The 24,119-nt window shown below is 33.2% G+C and overlaps 4 protein-coding genes across 4 annotated transcripts; 2 read left to right on the top strand and 2 right to left on the bottom strand.

Annotated features, from left to right (window-relative positions):
• The first annotated feature begins 7,060 nt into the window (after nt 1-7,060).
• Nucleotides 7,061-8,475, top strand: LOC108198007 (caffeoylshikimate esterase). Its single transcript, XM_017365787.2, has one exon. It carries the CDS (start codon nt 7,210-7,212, stop codon nt 8,164-8,166), a length of 957 nt encoding a protein of 318 aa, XP_017221276.1. The 5' UTR covers nt 7,061-7,209; the 3' UTR covers nt 8,167-8,475.
• Nucleotides 8,476-14,405: 5,930 nt separating this feature from the next.
• LOC108203459 (protein FAR1-RELATED SEQUENCE 5-like) lies at nt 14,406-17,811 on the top strand. Its single transcript, XM_017372397.2, has 5 exons — nt 14,406-14,445; nt 14,992-15,856; nt 16,186-16,462; nt 16,542-17,105; nt 17,230-17,811. Exons 1-5 carry the CDS (start codon nt 14,406-14,408, stop codon nt 17,809-17,811), a joined length of 2,328 nt encoding a protein of 775 aa, XP_017227886.2.
• A 1,007-nt stretch (nt 17,812-18,818) lies between these two features.
• On the bottom strand, nt 18,819-21,180 carry LOC135148549 (uncharacterized). The gene is made up of 6 exons (XM_064083869.1): nt 20,588-21,180; nt 20,328-20,505; nt 20,118-20,231; nt 19,866-20,003; nt 19,245-19,445; nt 18,819-19,154 (listed from the first exon to the last, which is right to left on the bottom strand). Exons 1-6 carry the CDS (start codon nt 21,151-21,153, stop codon nt 18,924-18,926), a joined length of 1,428 nt encoding a protein of 475 aa, XP_063939939.1. The 5' UTR covers nt 21,154-21,180; the 3' UTR covers nt 18,819-18,923.
• Nucleotides 21,181-21,479: 299 nt separating this feature from the next.
• LOC135148490 (uncharacterized) lies at nt 21,480-24,119 on the bottom strand. Its single transcript, XM_064083733.1, has 6 exons — nt 23,393-24,119; nt 23,087-23,286; nt 22,337-22,963; nt 22,050-22,250; nt 21,731-21,871; nt 21,480-21,572 (listed from the first exon to the last, which is right to left on the bottom strand). Exons 1-6 carry the CDS (start codon nt 23,592-23,594, stop codon nt 21,480-21,482), a joined length of 1,464 nt encoding a protein of 487 aa, XP_063939803.1. The 5' UTR covers nt 23,595-24,119.

Genomic DNA, 24,119 nt, shown 5'->3' with positions numbered 1-24,119 from the left:
GCATAGTCGTCAAGGCATGGATCATAACCGCCCATGATACGTCGCATCAACAAATACTAAATATCAGTTTCACAAACAGTTCAACTAGAGCAATTTGACACATCTGAAAATATTGCTCTGATCCTCTCTTATCATATTCAAGTTGCAAACGAATTGTTGAGTTCAGTTTATTGGAGAAAAAAAAACAAAGCCCGCCCACTTTATTGTCTCTTTTCCTATCTACAAGTATTTTTGACAGTCAAAATATTTGGCCTTGATATACTAGTATGTGATAATCGGCACTCAGACAAGGAACAGGTGCTGCAATATTATGTTAATTAAACTAGGAGAACCACATTGGATGCCTTAAACTACACTTATCTGATCTTTCTTGTGTCTATGTAGCATGATTAGAACACCACAACTAAATAATGAATCCAAAAAGTGAACAATTCTAAAGTATTATATATACAAGGACTCACCATCTTAGATGTGCTCCTGTACATGACTTTCAGTAATTTGTCTTTAGAAGCCTCTGAACTAGCAGTACAGACTAATGTATAAAGGCTTTTCAGGTTTACCCGGCTGCTAGCAGACAAATGCAAGGTATTCAAAACTTTCAAATGGTCAATAATATGCTATGTGGTTTATGAAATTCCATCTGAAACTATGAAACTTTCCTTCTCAGATTCTTCTAGAATGTAGTTTGACAATTGAGGACAGGTTCTGTTTGATTAACTATTCTCTTTTCGTTAGTATATAGAAAAATCTAGCATACTTCGTGTGTCTAATTTAGCATGGCATATTAGATGATAAAGAAAGAATGATATAAGTCAGTTTCAAGAGGATTAACTCGTGCCATTTGTTGAACAATAAAAAGAATGCAACACAGAACAGGATCTAAGTTTTGCACGACATTATTAAAAACTGACTGAACACATCAGTAATTATTTACTCAGATTTAGGTTTACAGTTCAGAAGAGACCCTACCAGTATTCCCATCAAATCTATGTGCAAGGAAAGATCCTTATTATTTAGGCCTGCCAGTTCTGGAACATATTTTCCTGAAGCACAAGCTCAACTGCATTATCGGCATACATGAGGATTGCGTATACAGTGAACTCACAGGAAGATTTTGCAGCACATACCTGCATAACTTTCACCTGTGATGTATAAAGTCCGCATTCTATATGACAGGAACTTTAGAAACCACTTGTGCAGGAAATCATAAGCGTCATTTGCTGATTTTGTTTTTAAAACAAAAATATTAGCTGCACAATCATATAAGAATACAAAAAACGCAAGTAGATAAATTGGAAAATATTTATGCAACAAATTCAGCTATTCAACAAGGACTTGACGGGTAAGTAGTTATCCGTTTGTCTCGTACATTTGTAGTTTAAATCTTTATTATAAAATAATATCTTGTTTAATGTTGAAAAAAAGAGAAGGGTGTAAAGGAAGAATGAAGTGCATGGATGTAATAGCATTTACATATCACCCACCTGCAAAGTCATCTCCAAGGTTATCATAGTCACTAGTTGTATTCTGAGTATGAAAATCCAACACCTACTGGAGATTCCAGGAGTAACATGCTGGCCTCTGCATCATCAGCATTAGAAAATTGATACTGTTCTTATTCTTTTTGGTCATATTATGAGAAAGTACATAATGAATGTGATTGTGATAAAGTATGAGCTCAAATTAAACTGTAATCATTTTTAATTTAACATAACGCAGTCGGACTTGTTTATATGATAGTGGAAAATTGTACCTTTGTTCCATGTAAGGATTTATGCTAAGATTGTGGCCGTTTGCATTCACAACAAAAGGTCAAATTTCTTGTGTTGCTCCATATCCCACAGAAGAGCACCCAGGTCCTGGGACATGTTTAACTTACTGTCACCTTATGGGTTACAAGATTAACAAACTAACCAAAGTGCAAGTAATACTTCAGATAAACGGGGAACAATAAAAACTGATGAAAGATAAAATCAGGATTAGGCAAGTAACATTAGACGTTATAGAAGGCTTTTTTGCTGTTTTTGGAGTTGAGCTGTTAAAAGACAGTAAAGCATGAAAAGCCAAAAAGGAATCTCCCTCTCTCTGCCTTTATCTGCAGAAACTTCTTGAGCACATCACAATTTTGCATATACAGATTATCACTCGATAGATTGGCATGATCAAAAAGAATAATATAATAATCCAAGCGTCCAGTAAAGCGGAACATAGAAGATATCAGCCTGTGCAACATAGCACAACTTCAAACTTAACATGATTAGAGTATTCTATTATTTTTATAATTTAGCACATAATAACATGGGAAATCTAGCTTCATCATTGTTCATTGCAGAACCAATGACGCAATTTTCTCAAACTTACATGTTCATATCACCCTAAAAAGAACCAGAAATATATTCTTCATCTTTGTATGTATATTTTACAAATAATACTTCTCTATATAAAACGGAGAAAGAAATATAACCTATTATCTTTCTAAGCTTGAGTTCACCCAAACCCAGAGAGGCTAAATTTGTCAGTAGTGCATCAACTTAATGAAAGAATGAGTCTATACAGTACTTTAATACATCTATAGCTCATGTAAAATTGGTTTTAATTTTTCGTAAGGGTTAACTGTTAAGCTTATGTAAAATACAGTTTTTGCTGTGTACTCCATATGATAAAAACATATCTGATACCAATAAGCACCAATTCTATATAAGCAAGGAGGTGCAGTGATCAAGCCATTATATGGCACACCCCAAACCACTAATTTGAAATACAAAACGGAACACGACTAAGCCAATGAGAAAATGTCACCATTAGATTTATCAACTCTTCGAGAAACAATGAGATGGGTACTTGGGGTATATGTAAATAAGAATGTTGAGCATGAACGCAAAGGGCACCTGGAATTCACTGTATAACAGAAGAGGCCAAAGGGAAGTCATCAGCTACAATTTTAGTAAATGTGTGTCTATTGATTGTAAAAAAATCATGAAATAGCAAACTATTGGGTACCAGTAACACTACATCACTGTAGTAATTGTATCGTCATCTTCTCAAAAAAAAGCTACTTGCAGCTTTTTAAGTAATTCATATCCACAAAAAAAAAAATGCTCTAAAACAAAGGAATATAATTTCATTCATATCTTTCTGTTGCATTGTGATCTCATAAAGTTACATGTGAAGTACCAGTAGATTCTACAACAGTGATGAGATGGTTACCCAATTTAAATTTTTTCCAAATTTGAGACCTATATGACATATATGCTATGTGATATATAATTTTAACTCTACAGAAGAATATTAGAAAAGGCCAATCACCTTACAGCTTTATTGATGAATGAAACTAAATCTTAAAATTTGAGGGTTTATTTATTAAATAGCATCAAATAACACAGTACATCAAACCTCCAGCTTTTATACCTTAATAAATGAATAGTAATCAATACCTTAATAGTTTGATTGTAGTGTCATGCTGATGATCCCATGTGTCAGGTTGGCATAAAACACAGAACCCCCCCTCCCCAACCCCCAAACAACGGATCGCAAGAGCGGCAAAATATGTGTTTACACATGACATAAAAAGTATGACAGCTTAATTGAGAAAGAAGTGTAACATATATAAAATCAGGGAAACATGAATTCTCTTTGTACATGTGACCGAAAGCTTGAATGATTTATGAGATAATTTGATGCATGCTTCCTATCATTCTGACCATTTACCGAATTCAATTATATTCTCCACTCATTGTGAGACAAAACAGATACAATTTGAATGGATCACTACGATAAGTGCAATATCCATGCGAATTCCCTATTTTCCTATTTCTTACTTGTTCACTATGATGTCTGAATATGCCATAAAAATGAAAAAGCCTCTAATTGGAAGATTGAGGCCTCTTAGGACCAAGGAATATTGATGGAAATGGAATTCCTCAGCTCTGTACTATTCAGCTTTATTAAAAGAGAATTTTGGACGATGTAGACAAAAGTGCTCATTCCATTATATATAAAAGTCATTTATCTATCTTTCATCCAGCTTATTCCAGGTCTACAGGTTTGAATGCCTACAGAGAATAGATGGCACCAGTGCTTTGAGTTGAGTAGTTGAACAACAATTCAAATGCTTGGAGAAGAGTAGAGTACGTTTTTTAAAGAATACCAAGTGTTGTAGATCATATTTGCAATGTAGCAAGAAACAGATGGATTATTATGCTTTAAAATCTTGTGTGAACCAAAACAAAAGGAGCGCAAAGTCAGAAAGAGATGGATTATTATACTTTAGAATCTTGCGTGAACCATAACAAAAGGAGCGCAAAGTCAGAATTAAATAGCACAAAGTTTGAATAGTTTGCTATATTTTTGAAAGTTAATGACTGATTAAAGCTCACATTTTTTTTAAAGTAATGACTGATAAAGCTCAACTGTGATAATGATCTTAATAGTGATAATTTGAGGTACTCTTAAGAGAACATGATCTTAATTAGTTATCATTAATGTATAAAAAAAAAACAGGCTTATCTACTAACCAAGATGAGAACATCCGCAACTATGAACCTGTTGAAGTAATGCTACCTTGATCTACAACAAATTACTTGGTTTGTATATAGTAAATCTAAACTCCATCGATTCTTAGTAAAAGACAAAGAAAGGAAATTAGTGCTCTACACCATACTATAGATGCTATAGCTAAGCCACTAGTTTACAGGTTCACAATTAGACTTTTTCTGTCTTGTTCTGGTCCTTGAGAGTTTCTCTATTTTGGAAAGAGATGGTGCTGCAAGCCTGCAACTAGAGGAACTATTCATTTAATTCATCTAAGAACATTTCAAAATTCAAAATTTTCAAGTTTGCATTATATTGTTTCATGATGAAGGTAATTGTGGAGGCGCTGCTCACAAAACCACTAGTTCTCAGTCTTATTCTCCCTTCTACGAGCAGTACACAAAACCATTTCATCACAAAAACTTCCACAATATATGATATTATCTTCATGCATATAGGATATCTGATATACATTTCAACTCTAAATAATTTTATTGCTGAACTTTCTATTGTCAGATGATGAAATTCAGATTTTAGAGGTTAATATCTGACTTTTAAATACAGATCAACTAATTTTCTCTTTTCAAGATTAGTCAAGAAAGTGTACCTTAGCGTTTACTCTATTTTAGTGGTCAGGACAAAACGCTCTATACATAATACTTATCGTAAGTTCAAATGCATCTTGAACATTTTAAAGTTCTAGTGTCCATGCTTATCTGACATATTCTAAGAACATACAATAACTAAAAAGAATGGGTTACATCTTGCGAAAAAAAAAAAAAAGAATGGGTTACAGACTTGCAGTTATGAGTTAACTATATATATTCTTAACTTGCATACGGGGCCGGCTCAACTCAATACGAGGCCCTAAGCAAGATTTCAATGAAGACCCTTTTTTTATATATAAAATATTTTTATTTCATTTAATATATAAATTTATATATTATTTGTAATAATTTTTATGTTATACTTATTTTTTATATTTGAAATAGTAAATATTGTAGATTCTTGTAAAATAATTAAACATAAAAATTATTTATGAGAATATAATATATAATTATATTTACATTTAACACAATATTTATACATCATTTTATATATTGTTCTTTTTATTTTGTTATATTAATTCGTATATTAATATAACATTTAACTAATTAAATTTAAAAAAAGTATTATAACACAAAAGATAGAAATCAAATAATTTATAATAACGTAAAACTTATGAAAAATAAAAACAGATATTTTTTTATTTAAATAGTATGTTTATTAAATTTATTAAGTACTTACACATATCACTGAAAAATTCAAAATCATTTGCTTTATCTAATTCTCATTTTTTAGTTATTCTTATCTATATTTATTAATATTATATATATATATATATATATATATATATATATATTTCAAGTACAATAATTTATATTTATTTTAATATTTTTTATAAGTACAGATTTTAACTATTATAACTTAAACATATATAAAAAACTATAAAAAATTTGGGGCCTCTTTAGAGTTTGGAGGCCCTAAGCCAGCGCTTAGTTTGCTTTGCTGTTGAGCCGGTCCTGCTTGCATAACTGCATATACTACGAAGTATTTCTTGCTTTTGTTAGCTGCACTCTTAACCGAGAACCATTTTTCGAATCACAAACATGACAAAGTGCAATGCAGTACAGTGCAAATCATTCTTAGCGACTCAATGAAAGCAACTTAAGTCCTCTAACAATGATTATGTAATATGGTGCTATTTTTTTCTTTTTCTGTCTGTAATAGTATTACTTATATGACATATAAATTTTTTGTGATTTCTAACATTGAAAGCTAATGGTGTGCCTTGAATACCCTAACAAGATTATTTGACTTAATAGAAAATCAAATTGAAAATAGACATAAAAAATTGAAACATAAAATCAAATAGAAAATAGACATAAAATCAAATAGAAAGTTTACCTTAATTGAAACATCACCTCAATTCAATGGTGGAGGCAGGCTGCAGTCCAGTTGATAATTCTAGGTGCTCTATTCAAACTTGGAACAAAGCATACTATATCTTAGCTGTAGCCAAAAGCACAAATTCCTGATTCTTAGCCTCTCTGGGCCTACACATACTGCCAAAATTTAAAGAATGTCTTTCCTAAATCAACTACTCCCTCCGTCCCGTCAGATTCTTTACGGTTTCCTTTTTGGGATGTCCCATCCAATTCTTTACATTTCAAAACTTACCAAAAATAGTCGATGGGTCCCACCACTACCCAACTTTTCCTTCCTTTTCACACTACTTTTTCTTCCTTTTCACACTACTTTTACTCCACTATCTCTCTTTTATACATTAAAAATTAATGGGTCCCACCACTTCACCTACTTTTCTTTCTCTTTTTCACTACTTTATACATATTTCTTAACCTCCGTGCCCAAACCAAACATAAAGAATTGGCTTATACATATTTCTTAACCTCCGTGCCCAAACCAAACGTAAAGAATTGGCTGGGACGGAGGGAGTACTCTATATCTTAATCCAGCTTTCGTTTATTCAATTCTGGTTAAAACAAGACTGAAAAAAAATCTTGATCATTTTCGCCAAATAACCCAACAACCCAGCAGCCCAATTTGAAGGCGAAAGTTATCTCTTAAGTCTCAACAAAACCATCCATCAAACAAACCGAACTTGAGCAAAAGAAAAGAATGGGGGAAGAAGAAAAAGAAGCCTCAAAACCCCATCTCCATTACTGGGGAGACACACCAGAAGAAGACTACTACAAACTCAAAAACATCAAATCCACCAAATCTTATTACACATCACCAAGAGGCTTATCTCTCTTCACTAGATCATGGGTACCTAGTACAACCCCTCCACGTGGCATCATCTGTATGGTTCATGGTTATGGTAATGACATTAGTTGGACATTCCAAGGCACTCCAATCTACTTAGCCCAACATGGGTTTTCTTGTTTTGCCTTGGATCTTCAAGGCCATGGCCAATCAGAAGGCCTCAAGGCCTTTGTGCCCAACGTTGACTTTTTAGTCAACGACTGTGTCTCATACTTTTCTTCAGTTATTACACAAACCCCAGAACTGAAACACCTCCCTAAGTTCTTGTTTGGTGAATCAATGGGTGGTGCTATTTGTTTGTTGATTCATTTTCAGGCTCCTGAGCTCTTCAATGGAGCAATTTTGGTAGCACCCATGTGTAGAATCTCAGATAAAGTTAAACCAAAATGGCCTATTCCTGAAGTTTTAACTTTTATTTCAAGATTTGCACCAACATTGCCTATTGTCCCAACTGCAGATTTAGTTGAAAAGTCTGTTAAAGTGCCCGAGAAACGGGTGATCAGCGGTATGAACCCGAGGAGATATAATGGGAAACCAAGATTAGGCACTGTGGTTGAGTTGCTTAGAGTCACTGATTATGTTAGTAGTAAATTAATTGATGTTAATCTTGGGTTTATCGTGTTACATGGTAGTGCAGATGTTGTTACTGATCCTGAAGTGAGTAGAGAATTGTTCGAAAAGGCTAAAAGTAAAGATAAGACTATAAAGATTTACGAGGGGATGCTTCATTCTTTGTTGTTTGGGGAGACTGATGAGAATGTTGAGATTGTGAGGAATGATATTTTGACATGGCTGAATGATCGTTGCTGATGGAAATTCAGGCAGAGGTATTAAAATCATATGTTGTTGAGTATCATGTTTAATTGCTACTCGGTTGATTGGTATACAAAATTCTATGTATCGTATAGGTCAAGACTATATTTTTGTGTCAGATTTTGATACAAATGTCATTTATGTACTCTATTAGCTTGGGTATTAGTATGATACTGCTATGATACTGCTGAATTGTTTGTGCGATGACTGATGAGAGTTGTCCTCGTATATTGTGATGTTTTTTATGTTAAGATATAATACATGATCCTATTAAGCTCTCCTTGCTGAGGAATTATATTATTGTGATCACCCAATGTCCGATACATTTGATCAGTTAAAAAATTGATTACCTAGTACGATCTAGTTTGTGCTATGCATCTGATCTTCAAAAAGGCTTCAGCTGCATATTTGTGCTGTTCACCTTCTGGAATCCTCTTTCATTTTAATCCTAACTTGAGTCAAATTCTGTATATTCTATATGTGATTACTAGGGTGAGTCAAAACTTTATGTATGTTAAGGTGTCTCTGTTCTTTTCATAAAATACACTGTGTTAGAATTTGCTTATAACTAAGATAGAGAACTTAGTAATTGTCACAGCACAACACTAAACTTGATTATAGTTGAAAAAGATGGAGCGCATATAAACACAGTTTATCTTCCGCTTTTGATTGTATACCAGGTTATGTGTTATGTCTGAACCAATTTATACTATGAATGCAAAAGAAGTTGAATGTGAGAGATATGCGATGGAAACTTTTAGTGTTGACTGTTGAGCATAAGAGATTAAAGCACACAAATTTTCTGTTCTCATATTACATTCTTACATCATGATGAATGCGGGGGTTTTATTAACTAGGAGTTGCATAAAGATGATTTTACTGACAAATATGGTGCTGAACAAAAGCGATAACCACATAATTTTTAATAATTTTTATATTACATTTGAAAACGCTCAGTCGCTCAGCATTCATTCGTCATAGTAGATTTTTGGTTTTTTGTTTAGGAGTTAAAACATTTGTATCGCTGTTTCATTTACTTTTGCATTTATAATTTCATGGTTGTGTAACGAAAGTTTATGTGAAAGCGATCCCCCATAACATATATGTTGCATCCTCGCCTTTGCCAGTACATGAATAGATAGTTCAAGTCCTTAATTGTAAGGCTAGTCAATTGTTTGGCAGTTTGATCTTCCTCTCAGAATGTAGAAATGCAACTCTCGCCTCATTTCCTGCACTGAATGCCTCAATACATATATCTGTATATAAACTATTTATGAGTCCATAATGGAGTTGCATTAGCTTGGCTAAATTAGAAGGCTTTTCACTTGTCAGATATGTGAGTGAACCTGGTTCCTACTTATCACAGCTGATGTAGCAATTCTTACAGATGTACTCCCTCCGTCCCACTCAATTCTATACAGTTTCTTTTTTGGGATGTCCCATCATTTCTATACATTCCCAAAATAGCAACTTTTTATAATATAAAACATTACTCCCTCCATCCCTAAATACTTTTCTCATTTCTCTTCGTCACGTTTGCCAATACACATTTTTTATCATTAATATTTTTTATTTTATATTAGTATTAAATATAAAACCTTCACCGTATTAAAGTACTCAACAATACGAATCCAACAAGATCACTCATGACTATATTTTATCTTATAAATTAAACATAAATTAGTAATTTGTCTCATGTTATGAACAGTGCCGACATTTCAAACTAGAAACGTTTTTAGAGACGGAGGGAGTACTACACCAACTACATTCTCCCACTATCTCCATTTTATAATAATAAAACACTATTACACCCACTACCTTCCTCCACTATCTCAAAACTATTATTAAAAAATATATGGGTCCCACCATTTTACCCACTTTTCATTTAACTTTACTCATTTCTTACATTTTTTCTTGGTCTCCGTGTCCCATTCCAATGTATATAATTCACTGGGACGGAGGGAGTATATATCTGATATCATGACAGACTGACAGAGCAAGAAGGAGAAGGCATTACTAATTTGTCACTAGCTATGTTTTCCTTGAAAGGTAGAATGAAAGAAGCATACTCAGGGCCTGTTTGTATGTGAGGAGCAGCTTTTACTTCCGGCTCCTACTTTTCTTCACCCGTTTGTGTAAAGAAGTAGAAGCACTTTTAAAAAGCTGAGAATGCTAGCTTCTCTCTCACAGCTTCTGCTTCTTTTCCAAACACTTTATTAACTTATTTACTTCTCACTTCTACTCCACTTCTTTAATTTAAGCAAGAAGTCACTTCTTTTAAGCTTGCCCAAACGGCCCCTCACTCTGCCGCTTAAAGTGTTACTCCTAAGTAACTGTGTATGAGTGTCGAGTTTGACATTTCAGAACTACATATATTTTCGAAAATGGAGATTTCATGCTTTAAAAATGGCGGGTAATTTTTGATTATACCACCTTTTCATCACACACACAAAAAAAAAAAAGATTACTGTTTTTTTGATGAAATTGATTGTTTTTATCATTTTGGATTAGGGTTAAAAATGGGGCGGGTTCGGGGCGGGACTTCATTTCCCAGCCCCGCCCCATATATATTTTTCCTGCCCCGTTCCCGCCCCATTCCCCGCGGGGATTTATTTTTAATCCCCATCCCCGCCCCACCGGGGATTTAATATAATTTCGCCCCGCCCCGCCCCGCCCCGCTGTTATAAGATTACACTAAATTTAGTAATTTTTTCTTCAGAATTTCATAAAAATATATGAGACATGTATATTAAAAGCAAAAAACTAAATATAATAGAAATCAAATAGACATGTTATACATTGTAAAATTATAGTTTTGTGTATTATAAAATAATAATATTAAATATAATAAATATATTATATTAAATATAATAAATATAATATTTTAAATATAATTATTTATTTATATTAAATATATGCGGGACGGGGCGGGTAATCCCCACGGGGATTCAACAAATACCATACTTGCCCCATATTTTGGCGGGGCGGGAAATCATTCCCCGTCACTACCCCATTCCCCATATTAACGGGGCGGATCTGCCCCATTCGGGGCGGGTTTCCCATTTTCCCCACCCCATTTTTAACCCTATTTTGGATATCTATTTGAAATTGGATATCACATTTTATGTATAATACCCATTTCAAAATGAAGTATCTCAATTTTCATTTTCTTATAATATATAGTGAAGAGGGGAGTTTTATATATAATTATTTTTTGTGATACGATTGATGAGTGAAATATTTTATTTTGAATTAAATATTCTAGTGTACATGAGCATGACATCTTTTTTCATTAATTTTCATAAAGAAATAGTATTATTGCTTAGCGGAAGCATGGCAGAAATGGTGGTTGCTTTTAATATCTTAGAGAGCACGACTTAAAAATATGAACCTAAATATCATTAATCAATATTATATCATATTATCATGTAATATTTTGTTTAAGAAACAAAATGTTATTAAACCTAATATTATCTAACACTACATTGTATGTGACATTTATAATAGACAAAATGTTACAAGAAGTAGGTTGGGTTGTTAAGCCCTAGTTTTACCTTGTTCATTATACGCTCTGTAAATAGATTTCTAAGCTCACGAAATGATAGGTAATTGCTTAGTCCAAGTGACTAGACACCATCTATTTGAATGCTCTATTTATTATTGCAGAGATCAAGGAGAGCATGTCAAGGGATGATTGATGATCAAGTTCTTAGAAATGAGGTATTGAAACATAAGCATCGCTAGTTTGGTTTTAAAAACGATAACCTACGACGTGCAGAGTGTGCAGAGTTATATGTTTTAAAACAAAATGCTATTTTATCTACGTTACTAAATGATATTTGGGTCATTTAATAATAAAAATATTCAACAATTTATCATTTATTTTCCGGATTGACTAAAAATTTCCGTATAAATCAACCAATTAGTCCGATTTTCAATTTTTACGGTCATGCTTATATATATATGGGGCCTTATCTATGAGGAACCACTAATCTAGTAACTTAGAAACTATTTAACCTAAAAAACCGACACGGCGCAACAACAGGAAGAGATACACCTGGAAGACACGTGCAACCCTAAGTACTGTACGTTCTGTAATTGTTCTTTTTGTCGTCAAATTGTTATATCCTTTTTTATTTATATAATTTCTTTATGAGATGTATTTTCTTGTCTATATTGAATTTAATATTTTCTTCACATGTTCTGTATTTTCTTGTCTATATTAAATTTTATTCTTTTTCCACATGTTTTGTAGTTTATTTGTTATGTAATTTAATTTTTTGTTGCATGTTTTTTTTTGTGTTGTACCTTTTTTTCCATAAAATTTTTTATGTTCTGTATTTTGTTGTCTATATTGAATTTATTTTTTCTCCACATGTTCTGTAGTTTATTTATTATATTATTTACTTTTTTTTTGTTATATGTTATATATTGTCACATTGTTGTACCTATTTTATTATAACATTTTCTATGTTCTATACTTTTTGTCTATATTGAATTTTATATTTTCTCCACATGTTCTGTAGTTTTGGTTATATAATATAATTTTTTTATTATATATATTTTTTTCTCACGATGTTGTATCTTTTTTTTCTTTATAACATTTTTTATGTTCTGTATTTTCTTGTCTATATTGGATTTTATATTTTCTCCGCATGTTTTGTAGTTTATTTATTATATAGTTTATTTTTTATTGTATATTCTTTTTCTTAAAAAAAATTTATGCTCTATATTTTCTTAAATATGAAAAAATAAATAATATTATAATATAAAATATAAAATCAAAAAAAGAAGACTATATGTGCCAACACATGTGATCAGGTGTTGAGCAGTTTACACCCACATGACTAGGTTTGTCTAAGCAGTTAAACTAGGATTCAACACATGCAGATGCACATGATGTACGGCTGAGATAAAAAATTACTAAGTTACTCGTACAACCGAGTTCCTCGTTGAACTATCCCCTATATATATATATAGGCCAACATTCCAGAGAGGGACTCTTTATATAGAGTTACATATTACGCCACTATAAATCATCAATTTTATTACAAATTCTGTTATAGAATACATATAAAACGTGATTCTAATATAGACTACTATAAAATAAATATATTTTAAGTAATTTAACACTTAAATTTTGATTAAAAAAGTATATTTTCAAAACTGATTCTACAACAGAATAATTCTGGATGATTATTATTCTGTTATAGAATCATGTTGAGATATTGCATAATTTTAGATTATCTTTGGAATAAAAAAATTTTATAACTTCGTTTTTGGTTTAATAATCAAAATTTGCAATTATATATCATAAAAAATATAATAGAATATATATTATGTATATATTTATAATGGTGTGCTACGTAACTCTATATAAGAGGGTATGTTATGGAGTGCTACCCTATATATATATATATATATATATATATATATATATATATATATATATATATATATATATAGAGTCCTACTCCAATACAAACCAAGCTAAAATACAAACTAAAAACTACTCACTCATCTACATATATATACCTTATATATACACATACAATCTATATATATCATCACAATCATCCAATATATACTACCAAAGCCGCTACAACCATCAAATAACATTAATATATTCGATCATCAAAAATAGTGAATCACAAGATTCTGTCCAGATTCTGTTCTCTGTTCTCTTTATTTCACTAATTTCTGAAGTAGTAATCACTAATTTCTAAAGCAGTAATCACTAATTTCTGAAACGAATATCACTAAAATATATAGCAGCGACCAGCGAATTTATTAGCAAATTTGCCGACTAGTGGGGCTGAGTGGAGGAGTGGCAGGGTGGTGGTCGGGATCGAGATAGGTGGTTGGATGATGGGTCATGCAAACGGGGTGCGTAGATAGTGTAAAATAGGAGGTTCTTAGTTTGTATTTTAAGAATGGTTTGTATTTGATCACTAGCCTATATATATATATATAGGCTTGTGCTCACATGAGAACTCCAAATTATATGAGATATGAGATCTAATCTCAGCCCTACAAATATTACAAACCACATTAAATCTGAGACGTTGATTTTTAATAATAATAAAAATATAAAAGCCATTTCTTTTCACTTTTTTCTGATTTAGTTTCGGTTAGCAGTTCTCTCTCTAAACTTAACCTCTGTCTCTCTCTCCTCAAAATCGCTCTGCCTCTCGTTATCTTCGCTCAAACTCCGCCTCAATTACGTTGCTTTCATCATGATTACTGAAGATTTGCTCAAGATAAGTTCAAATCAAGGTAGTTTCTTTATAGTTTGGATAATTTAGTGTAGTTTATGTTTCGATTTTGTTCGAAGATCATTAATTCAGTTTTTGAGCATGTGTTGGAGCATATTCTAGGTGATTTAAAGACAGTGTTGTTTTAGTTGAGCATTGATTTGGTGTAAAGGTCACTGTAGATGTATTTTTGTAACTGAGTTTTATACTTGCTCGATGAGGTGATTTTTTGTTGTAAAGTGTAGTGATATTGTTTATAGTTAAAGTATTCTGAGCTGCATAACAACATGATTATATAGGATTTTTTTTATTGTTTTGATAATATGATGAGGTGATTTGTTGTTAGAAACTGTTTTGATAACTTGATTCGGTGATTTTCTGTTGTGATTTGTAGTGATTTTGTGTACAATTCACTTACTCTGAGTTGTCTAATAATTTGATTTATAGGATTTTTGATTTTGTTCAATAATTTGATGTGGTGATTTTTGTTTGCATTTGAGGTGATTTTTTTATGTATTAGCCTTTTCTGAATTCAGTTAGCTTTAACTTTGATTTTCTTTTGTTATAGGTATTGGATTTGCTGATGATTTACGTGATATGGAGACGGACAGTTACTCTTCAAATGACATCGAAGAAGTTGATTCTGGTTGTACGGTTAGTCCTGGTGGACATAAGTATTATGTTCCTTATACTGTTGATGATGAGAATCTGAAGCCGTGTTTGAACAAGTCATTTGCAAATCTTGAATCTGGTATTGATTTTTATAAGGAGTATGCACGATTGTGTGGATTTGATATTCGTCGTAGTGCTGAGAAGAAACACGATGATGGTACCATAATAAGCAAGTATTTGGTTTGTAGTAGGGCTGGTAATAGTGAAAATAACAGTAGTTCTGAGGGAAGTACAACTCAGTTGGGTAAGAGGAGGAGGACTATGTCTGGTAGGTGTGGATGTCATGCGAAACTTGTTTTAAAATTTGCACCTGGTCATATATATTTTATTTTTCGCTTTGTTGAAGCACACAATCACCCCTTGGTTTCCGAAGATTGTAGGCAGTTCTTAAGAGGAAATCGTCAAATGTCTACGTGTTCTATGAATTTTGTGTTTGATGCGAGTAAAGTTAATATTGGTGCAAGCAAGGCATTTAGATTGATGAAAGAGATGGTTGGGGGATATGAGAATGTTGGAGCCACGTCAAGAGATTATAGGAATTTTGATAGAGATCTAAAAGGATTTGTTGGTGAATATGACGGTGAAATGGTTATTGAGAAATTTAAAGTTAATCAAGAAACAAATCCCTCTTTTTTCTATGATTATGAGGTTGATGACAATGGTCACCTGACCAAACTGTTTTGGGCTGATGCTACGGCGCGAAGAAATTATGAGCTCTATGGCGATGCAGTATCTTTTGATGCAACATTCAACACGAACAAGTGAGTTCAATTATAAAGTTTGGTCACCTGACCAAACCTTTTGATGTTTGCTGTTTAGGACTCATTATTATTGCTATCATATATTACCAAGTGCTTTAAAATCAGTTTAGTTATCTTTTTTATTAATACATGTGCTTTTGTTAACATAGTGTGTTGTGAATTTGAAACTATCTGAGTTATTCAATATTCTGCTTATTACTTGAGTTAACATGAATTTCATAAGCACTCGGAGTATGAAGCAAAATTGTGATACTATTAGATGGTGATTTTTAATTGTCTTCCTGGTGATTATTTCTAGCTGCCATGTTATATGCAATCATTCTTGGCAGGTACAATATGATATTTGCTCCATTTACCGGAGTGGACAAACATAACAAATGTGTGACGTTTGCCTCGACCCTTCTTTCGAAAGAAGATGTTGAACATTTTAGTTGGGCATTTAAAGCACTATTGAAAGCTATGGGTAGGAATCCTGTTTGTATAGTGACCGACCAATGTCCAGCAATGAAGCAGGCTGTACCCATTTGTTTTAAAGAAACTGATGATTTTCCTGCCACTAGGCACCGTTTGTGCATGTGGCATATAACCGAAAAATTCCCTGCCAAGGTATACTATGTTTAATATGATTTGGTGATTCTTTTGTCCTATTTAGTTTTGTTAATGTGTGTGTTTTCGTCATGTGCAGCTTGGCAACTTTTTGTGCAAAGAAACTGAATTTATGGGGAAAATGAAGAATGTTATATGGTCTTCTACTATAGAGGCTGCTGAGTTTGAGGAAGGGTGGAAATCAGTTATAAAAGAATTCGAGTTAGAAGATAATCGTTGGCTGACAGATATGTATGATATGAGAGAGTCGTGGATCCCTGCATATTTTCGTGATAAACCAATGTATGGTCTAATTCGGACGACATCGAGATCCGAAAGTGAAAACTTTTTCTTCAGTCATTTTCATCAAAGTGGCAGTAGTTTGTGTCAGTTTTACATTCGATTTGAAAGTGCAATGGATAAGCAGCGCTCAGAAACAAAGAGGTTGAATCACGAGTGTAGATCTGGAAAACCCGCTCTAGTTTCAAAACTCTATCTTGAAGATGATGCTTCTGAGTTGTACACTCGTTCCGTTTTTTATAAAGTGCAGGAGGAGATCTTGGCAGCTCGTGATGACATGCGAATTCAAAGTATTGGGCCAGAAACAAATGGCATTAAAACTTATGTAATGAAGGATGTTAAAATGAAAGATGTTCTGTTTCAGGTAATCTTAGTGCATTATTTGTAATTTCTTAATAATTCTATTTCCGTGAAATTATGTATCTTTTTTCAGTGGTGAGTATTCCTGTTTTTTCTAATCTTATTCAATTACTTGTTAACTTTTATAGGTAAAAGTCAGTAAGAGCCATGCTGATTGCTCTTGTAAGAAGTTTCTTATGTGCGGCATTTTATGTAGGCACGCATTTTGTGCACTTAATCACTTTGAAGTGGTGAAGATACCTAGGCGGCTTGTTCTTAATCGCTGGATGAAGAATGCTGAAAATAAGGCTTCGTTGAAAATGTTTGGTGTATCTGATGATCAGGAAAGCATGGGAGCCATCTCAAAAGAATTGACAAATTTGTGGTTTAATTTTCACAAATGTGTGACTAAAGCAGGAAATGACCTTGATAAACTTAAGCAGGTTAATAAGTCAATTCAAGGCTTAAATTCTGAACTTGGGGATGCGAGTGGTGGATTTACAAAGCAAGATTTCATGGCGAACTTGATAGGCAAAAGGCCTACTGGAGACATTAGTATCCAGCCTCCATTGCAATGTAAAAACAAAGGATCCGGTTTAAAAAGGATTGTTGGTGAAAGGGAGAAAGCAATAAATCAAGCCAAGAAAAAGGCCAGGAAATGCAAATTATGCTCCTCAACCTTCCATGACCAAAGGACATGCCCTGCTAAGAAGAAAGTTGCAGAAAGTTGATGTTAAAATGTTTTTGGGCTCTGAATATGTATATACTAGTACTAGTCAATTCTATATTGTTTTACCTCTGTTTTTTTCAATATACCAGGATGTTTAGTTAGAATCTTTAATTCATATGAATCTGGTGATTTTGCTTCTATGTGTGGTGATTTTGCTTCCAAATAAGTGACCCACTCTTACTTATAAAGTAAAAAATAAAATTTCACATTTTATGATTCAGTGAATTTTATTTATGATGTAGTGGTGATTTTTCTTCTATGTGTGGTGAGTTTTCTTCCAAATAAGTGACCCACTCTTACTTATAAAGTAAAAAATAAAATTTGACACTCCCTAGTGGTGATTTTTATATTCCCTAACAGGTGATTATATTTTTCTTTTCATCCTTTTGAACTTAATTAACGGTCAGTTAATATTTTAGGGTTCATATTTGGGTTATTAAATTGGCCGACGGTTAATTTAATAACCCAAATTAAGCGAGGCTGAAGGGCCGAAGGCCCTGAAGCCGAGACGTCGGCGGAATAAATTAATTTACAACCGTTAACATTTAGGGTATAGGTTTGGGTTGCAGAATGATTATTTCGCACTGTATATTAATTAAGCGAGGCTGAAGGCCCTGAAGCCGAGACGCCGCTTCCAAATAAGTGACCCACTCTTACTTATAAAGTAAAAAATAAAATTTGACACTCCCTAGTGGTGATTTTATTTATGCTCTAGTGGTGATTTTTATATTCCCTAACATGTGATTATATTTTTCTTTACATCCTTTTGAACTTTTCTAAAACTTTATTTGTTAATGATGTCTTTGCTACTTATTTTAATTTAATATTTTTTTGATTAACCTGGTACACTATCAATTGCCAAATAAAAATGTCTTCCCACTGATGACTGGAAAATAGATGAGATATCTAAGTTATAAAAATTCCGAGGCAATGTATCACTAGATTAGTTAATAAGGAGTAACAGTTTTCAGCTGCTTTAGATATGATCCAAGCCAATACCGCGTTTCTTTTACATACATTTGAAAAAAGAATAAGAACTAAAGCACATAACTGTTTCGGCATTTGCCAAAAAACTCCTGTTATATTCTTGATTCTATTGCCTACATAATTTTTTCAATCTTCATCGAATAAAACCCTTCCTTTGATCATCTTTTTCCCATGGACACGTGCACCCTTGCGTTTACTTGCTTCAATCACTATACTCATAACTCTCTCAGATGCCATCTTGTTGTATAAAAGTTTTGCTTCATCTAGGATTTTTTGTCTTATCTCATTCAACGGAGAAGCCAAAATAGCATGACAATACTTTGCACGAATCTTATCCAACTGTCTTGTTTGTCCATACTGTAATCAAAAAAGGCATATTCAATTTGAATTAGAGAGATGACAGTATATAGCATGATTATGCTAAAGTACATATTAAAGTTTACTCACATTTTCGGGTTTCAAATCACTTGTCCAGGTCTTCGCATCCCCCATGTAGGTCTCCATGTGTCTCATCAAAAACAATCCACAATCCGTGTCATTTTGAATTGTTTGCCAAGGCATTACCAAGTAAGATGGTTTTAAATTTTTCACCAAATTAGCCAACAAACTTAAGTTGTTCTCCAACAAGTATTTCTCAAAGTGTCGACGCTGCAATATAAATATTTACTGTCATTAAATACTTTAACCTATAAGGTGCTAGGAAATGTGATTCATTCAGTTACATATCTTTACCACTTCCATTCAATTGAAAGCCCATTTTCTCAGGATTACAGAAAGCCGATTATGTGGTGATTTAAATTATAAATCCTATAATTTATTTAAATACTTTTAACCACCACATAATCACCACATATGTGATGATTATGTGGTGATTTAAATTATAAATCCTATAATTTAAACTAAAACAGCCGATTTTGCTTCTGTTGTCTACTCAATCATCTATCAGTCAAAAGCATAGTTGATATGTATAGGGTACACTGAGCAGTTCGAACATGATCAAAAACAAAATGTATAATGCAATTATAGTGATGATTATTAGCTATGTGGTTGCAAAAACAAAAAACGTACCAAAAGTCTAATTCTTGGCCCATAATATTTTCCTGCATTTTTCCCCTGGCGGATGTTGTCTATAACTTCGAATGCTTGCTTCATTAAGTTGAAGCAGACCAAGTAAAAATGTCTATTTGCATAGACTGGGAAGAACAGCTGCAAGTCATGAAGTTTTGGAAATATCATGCATAAATAATCCTAATCATATAATCATCTATTATTTAACTAAACAATTTTTTTATAGTTTAGTAGGCAAATAAGCATTTTTACCAAATCACTTCCTTCAAATCTGATATTTGGATATCTATTAAAGAAGTGCTCCATTTCACTTTTAAACATCTGATATTGAGCCTCTTCACTATTCTTCTCATCCAATGGTCCTATCTGAAAAATATGAGGTCAAGAAATTAGTACATTATAAATATGAATTTTGTTATAATAAATTACAGTATTAATAATTACAATAGAGAAAGAATTTACCGAAAAACCAATGTCGAAATAGAGGCGCATTGGGGAATCTGGGGACTTATAGTTTTCCCTATCGTTCATCAAAATTGACCATATATCTATAACTGAATATGACAATTTTTTCCCAGGCCTGAGTGTTCTAATCACTTTTCGGAGGAATTTTTGTTCTTTACACACAAAAATATTTTCCCTGAAATATATATATGTTCAGTAGTATAAGAGTTGGGATGCAATTATTTAGTGAGTGATAAGAGGTGATTTAAAGAACTTACAGCTCATCTTTGCCTTCTTGAATCATCCACCTGTAGACAGCAATTTCTTGTCTTGAGTAATGGGAGATGATATTTGTGTTTCGCTGCACATATGGCGACCGGTAAGCTGGTCCCACTTTGATGTCCCTCTTTGTTTTCTTTTCAGGTTCCATTTGCTCTTTTCTTGTTTCAAGCTCTCCATGCTCCTCTTGCACTTGTTGGCAAATCTGACTTATGCCCAATGAGAACGACGGGTAATCGAAGTCGTCAAAGTCTTTTTCAAACTCTTTTATTCCTTCTGGGGATTTCAACCAAGCAATGATGTCAAGATGATCATCAGCATCGGGAGGTAAATCAACTTGCTCTATTGGCTCATCTCTAACTTCCCCTAGTGAGACATGTTCATCATCGACCAAATCTTCAAGATTACTTGCGCTTTCCATCCAATTTTTGTTCGTCTCCATTGCAGTGTTCACCTTTGCCTCCATATCAGCAATCCTCTCGTCATCTGGATATAAGTTCTTTGCAATAGCCAACTCAGCATCATATTTATTTTTTGCTTCCATCAGTTGGATGTTTGCATCCATTAATAAAGCAGCCTTCACATTAAGTGTTTCCCACCAATCCTAATAAAAAAACATTACATACAATAAGTGATAAGACTGTACAATAAAGTCTTACAAATATAGATAATTTTGTGGTGATTAAATAATGATTTTGGAAATGGTAAGCTACTGAATATAATAAAAATAGAGTATAGAAATATGAAATTCAATTCCCCTTTCAGTTTGAACAGGGTTATGGTGTATAAATAAAAATCACCCCATAATCATCACATATATGTGATGATTATATGGTGATTATAATGTGAGTTGTACCTCTTATGAAAGTCACAATCTAGAATCAACCTCAACTAACAATCACTAATTTCTCTTAAACCACTATCAATTCTCTGACTTACACATACTACTACTCTTTCATTTACAAAAACCAAAACAAGCAATATCTACATTCCACTATCATTTACTGTAGTTTTATTAAAATAGGGTGACTGTGCAAAATTTGATGAGTGGTTCAGATAGTTTATGGTGCATAAACTTAAAGCACCACATAATCATCACATATATGTGGTGATTATGGGGTGATTAAAAATATGAGTTGTACCTCTGTTATGTCATCTGGCTGATCATCTCCACCCGGCTGATCATTTCCACACGGATGATTATCTACACCAGGATGATCATCTCCATTATTATTTTGTTCTGCAAAAATTTCTTCAATTTCAGCTTGTCTATCATCTTCCACCTATTATGTGAAATTATGAGTTGTTAGAAACCAATTATGGCAAAAAGTTAGAAACCAATCATGGGTGTGAAAAACAATGCCCACGTCCGAGTAGAAAATAGTTTGAAGAACATAACTCGAGTAAACTGGTATTATGGCAAAAATTTAGCAAACTCGTGAGATATGGAAGTGTGTTTACCCGTTCCTTCGCAGATTTATGTGTTTGGTTTGATTGTTGAGGAGTTGCATCTCTAAGTATTGTCCCAGAACCAAAAGCACCTGGTTCCAATTCCATGACTTCCCTTTCTTTTAGTTTCTCCTTTGTCCAACCTCTAAAAGCTGGTTGTTTCCTTGGTACTTTTGTGTTTATGTTGAACACAACTCGGTCAACATACAAAATCTGCAATATAAGTAGCATAACAAGTGATTAAAATAGTACACACCCATATAAATAAACAAGCAGAAGGCAATTAAAAGTTAACTTACAAGTAGAAATATCATTGGTCCGGTATAGAAAAGTGATGATGTGCGCTTCCACCTTTGCTTTGTAATCACCAAACTCCGTATCAAATATGAAGCCCAGTTATATTTTGCACAATTATCAAGATCGTCATCAAACGAAATTATGGACTGGGCCACAAAGTTGTTTGTGTTTGATCTGATTAGAACATTTGCCATCACCACTAGAAAGTTGATCTTAAATAGGTCATCAACTGCCCCACTCTGCCTCATCTTTTCCACCACATCACTTGCTTTAATCAGGCTCTGTCCTTCAGAAACTGAGAACTGTTCTCTCCACTCCAGCAGTCTATCATACCTCGAATCACCTTGCGCCAGCTTAACTTCATGTCCACGACAAGGGAGTCCAAGTATCTCATGCACAAGATGATCAATTATCTTTATTTTGCCGCTTTGGAGTACTAACATGCATTTTTTTTCATCGAAAGCCTCTAGGACTTTATAGGCCAATCTCTGAGGTATCTCCCACAATTCAAAGTCTACTAAACTCCCGAACCCTGCACTCTTCACCCACTCCTCTTGTTCGTCAGATAATGCAGAAATCATATCACATAAAAGTCTAGGAGAGTTTCTAATCTTTGCTATTTCATCTTCCTGTAGAAGTTACAAAAATAATGAATATGAATGTGAATGTGCAACATTATACTAGTGACTATTGTAAAATAAACGATTAGAATATACAACAGGATTGACACTTGGAGTGTAAAATAATCGTACCTTGCTTATAATCTTGTCCCTCTGCTCTATTTTCTGTTTCTGGCCTCCTTTGTTTTTACCTTTATCATTGTTCTCTTTTTGCTTTTTTTTCGGTCGTTCGTCAACTTTGTTAGGCAATCTCTTTTGCACAACTGTTTTCAACGATTTTCGAGGTGGAGTTTGAAAATCATCGTCAGAGGTAGTTTCAGCAACATTTTTCACTGCACCATAAATTAATTATTAAACAAAAATGCTCAGCAGTAACGTCAATACTCAATACTAAATGCAAAAATCTAGAATGCATCAATGAATCTTGGATTTAAATACCTCCTGTTGAGTCTTTCTTTTGTTGTTGAATGATCACCTCCTTGTTACTTCTAGTATTTCTCTTAATCACACTCTCTTTACCCCCCTTTTCATTGCTTTCCACATCAATAGTTATGACATCGTCGCTTATATTTCTTCTTAGCTTTTGGAGGATAACACGCGCGCTATGTCGTCTTTGAGTGCCTGTAACAATAAATAACATAAAATCAATACTTAAAACATAATGTCAGATGAGCACTACATAATCAATACAAGACTACATAGTTTTGCATAAATAGATTGCAGCTCTGGAAAGTGAACAATATCAGCTTGCCATGCTACTGTTATAATCTCAGCTCTGGAAAGTATAAAATCACTTAAACACTGTTATTTAGTTCCATGATTAAGTGGCAGAATTTGAAACAAATTCATAGATTTAAATTACAAAATAAGTCAGGACAATAGAAAATTAACATGTTCACAAAAATATATACAGTTCGGACTATTATTTCAAACTACAATAACACTTGGTTGGCCTAACCCGACCACAGGTTCACAAACAGACTCAAAACTCGGATTCGTTGTAGAAACAAAACAAGGCAGGGACTCGGGGATTCAGTAGAAAAAAAAACAATCACGACCTCAACACACAGAATTTAGTTACTCGAAAACAAACTCAACTACCTAAACTCATCTAAACAAATCACTACAACTCAGAAAACCAGTTTAAAGCAAAGCAGGAGACTAA

The sequence above is a fragment of the Daucus carota genome, chromosome 8 (assembly GCF_001625215.2).
Source record: "Daucus carota subsp. sativus chromosome 8, DH1 v3.0, whole genome shotgun sequence".
Classification (NCBI taxonomy): domain Eukaryota; kingdom Viridiplantae; phylum Streptophyta; class Magnoliopsida; order Apiales; family Apiaceae; genus Daucus; species Daucus carota.
This window is presented reverse-complemented; position numbering and strand designations above follow the sequence as displayed.

Excerpts from the sequence above, each read along its gene's own strand:
- LOC108198007 (XM_017365787.2), top strand. The coding sequence starts at position 7,210 with ATGGGGGAAGAAGAAAAAGAAGCCTCAAAACCCCATCTCCATTACTGG.
- LOC108203459 (XM_017372397.2), top strand. The coding sequence starts at position 14,406 with ATGATTACTGAAGATTTGCTCAAGATAAGTTCAAATCAAG. Across the intron at positions 14,446-14,991 it reads CAAGATAAGTTCAAATCAAG|GTATTGGATTTGCTGATGAT; the intron begins GTAGTTTCTTTA and ends CTTTTGTTATAG. Across the intron at positions 15,857-16,185 it reads GCAACATTCAACACGAACAA|GTACAATATGATATTTGCTC; the intron begins GTGAGTTCAATT and ends CATTCTTGGCAG.
- LOC135148549 (XM_064083869.1), bottom strand. The coding sequence starts at position 21,153 with ATGGATGCAAACATCCAACTGATGGAAGCAAAAAATAAATATGATGCT. Across the intron at positions 20,506-20,587 it reads CAAGAAGGCAAAGATGAGCT|GGAAAATATTTTTGTGTGTA; the intron begins GTAAGTTCTTTA and ends TATATATTTCAG. Across the intron at positions 19,446-19,865 it reads GGCCAAGAATTAGACTTTTG|CGTCGACACTTTGAGAAATA; the intron begins GTACGTTTTTTG and ends TTTATATTGCAG.
- LOC135148490 (XM_064083733.1), bottom strand. The coding sequence starts at position 23,594 with ATGTTATTTATTGTTACAGGCACTCAAAGACGACATAGCGCGCGTGTT. Across the intron at positions 22,964-23,086 it reads GGGACAAGATTATAAGCAAG|GAAGATGAAATAGCAAAGAT; the intron begins GTACGATTATTT and ends TAACTTCTACAG. Across the intron at positions 22,251-22,336 it reads GACCAATGATATTTCTACTT|ATTTTGTATGTTGACCGAGT; the intron begins GTAAGTTAACTT and ends CTTATATTGCAG.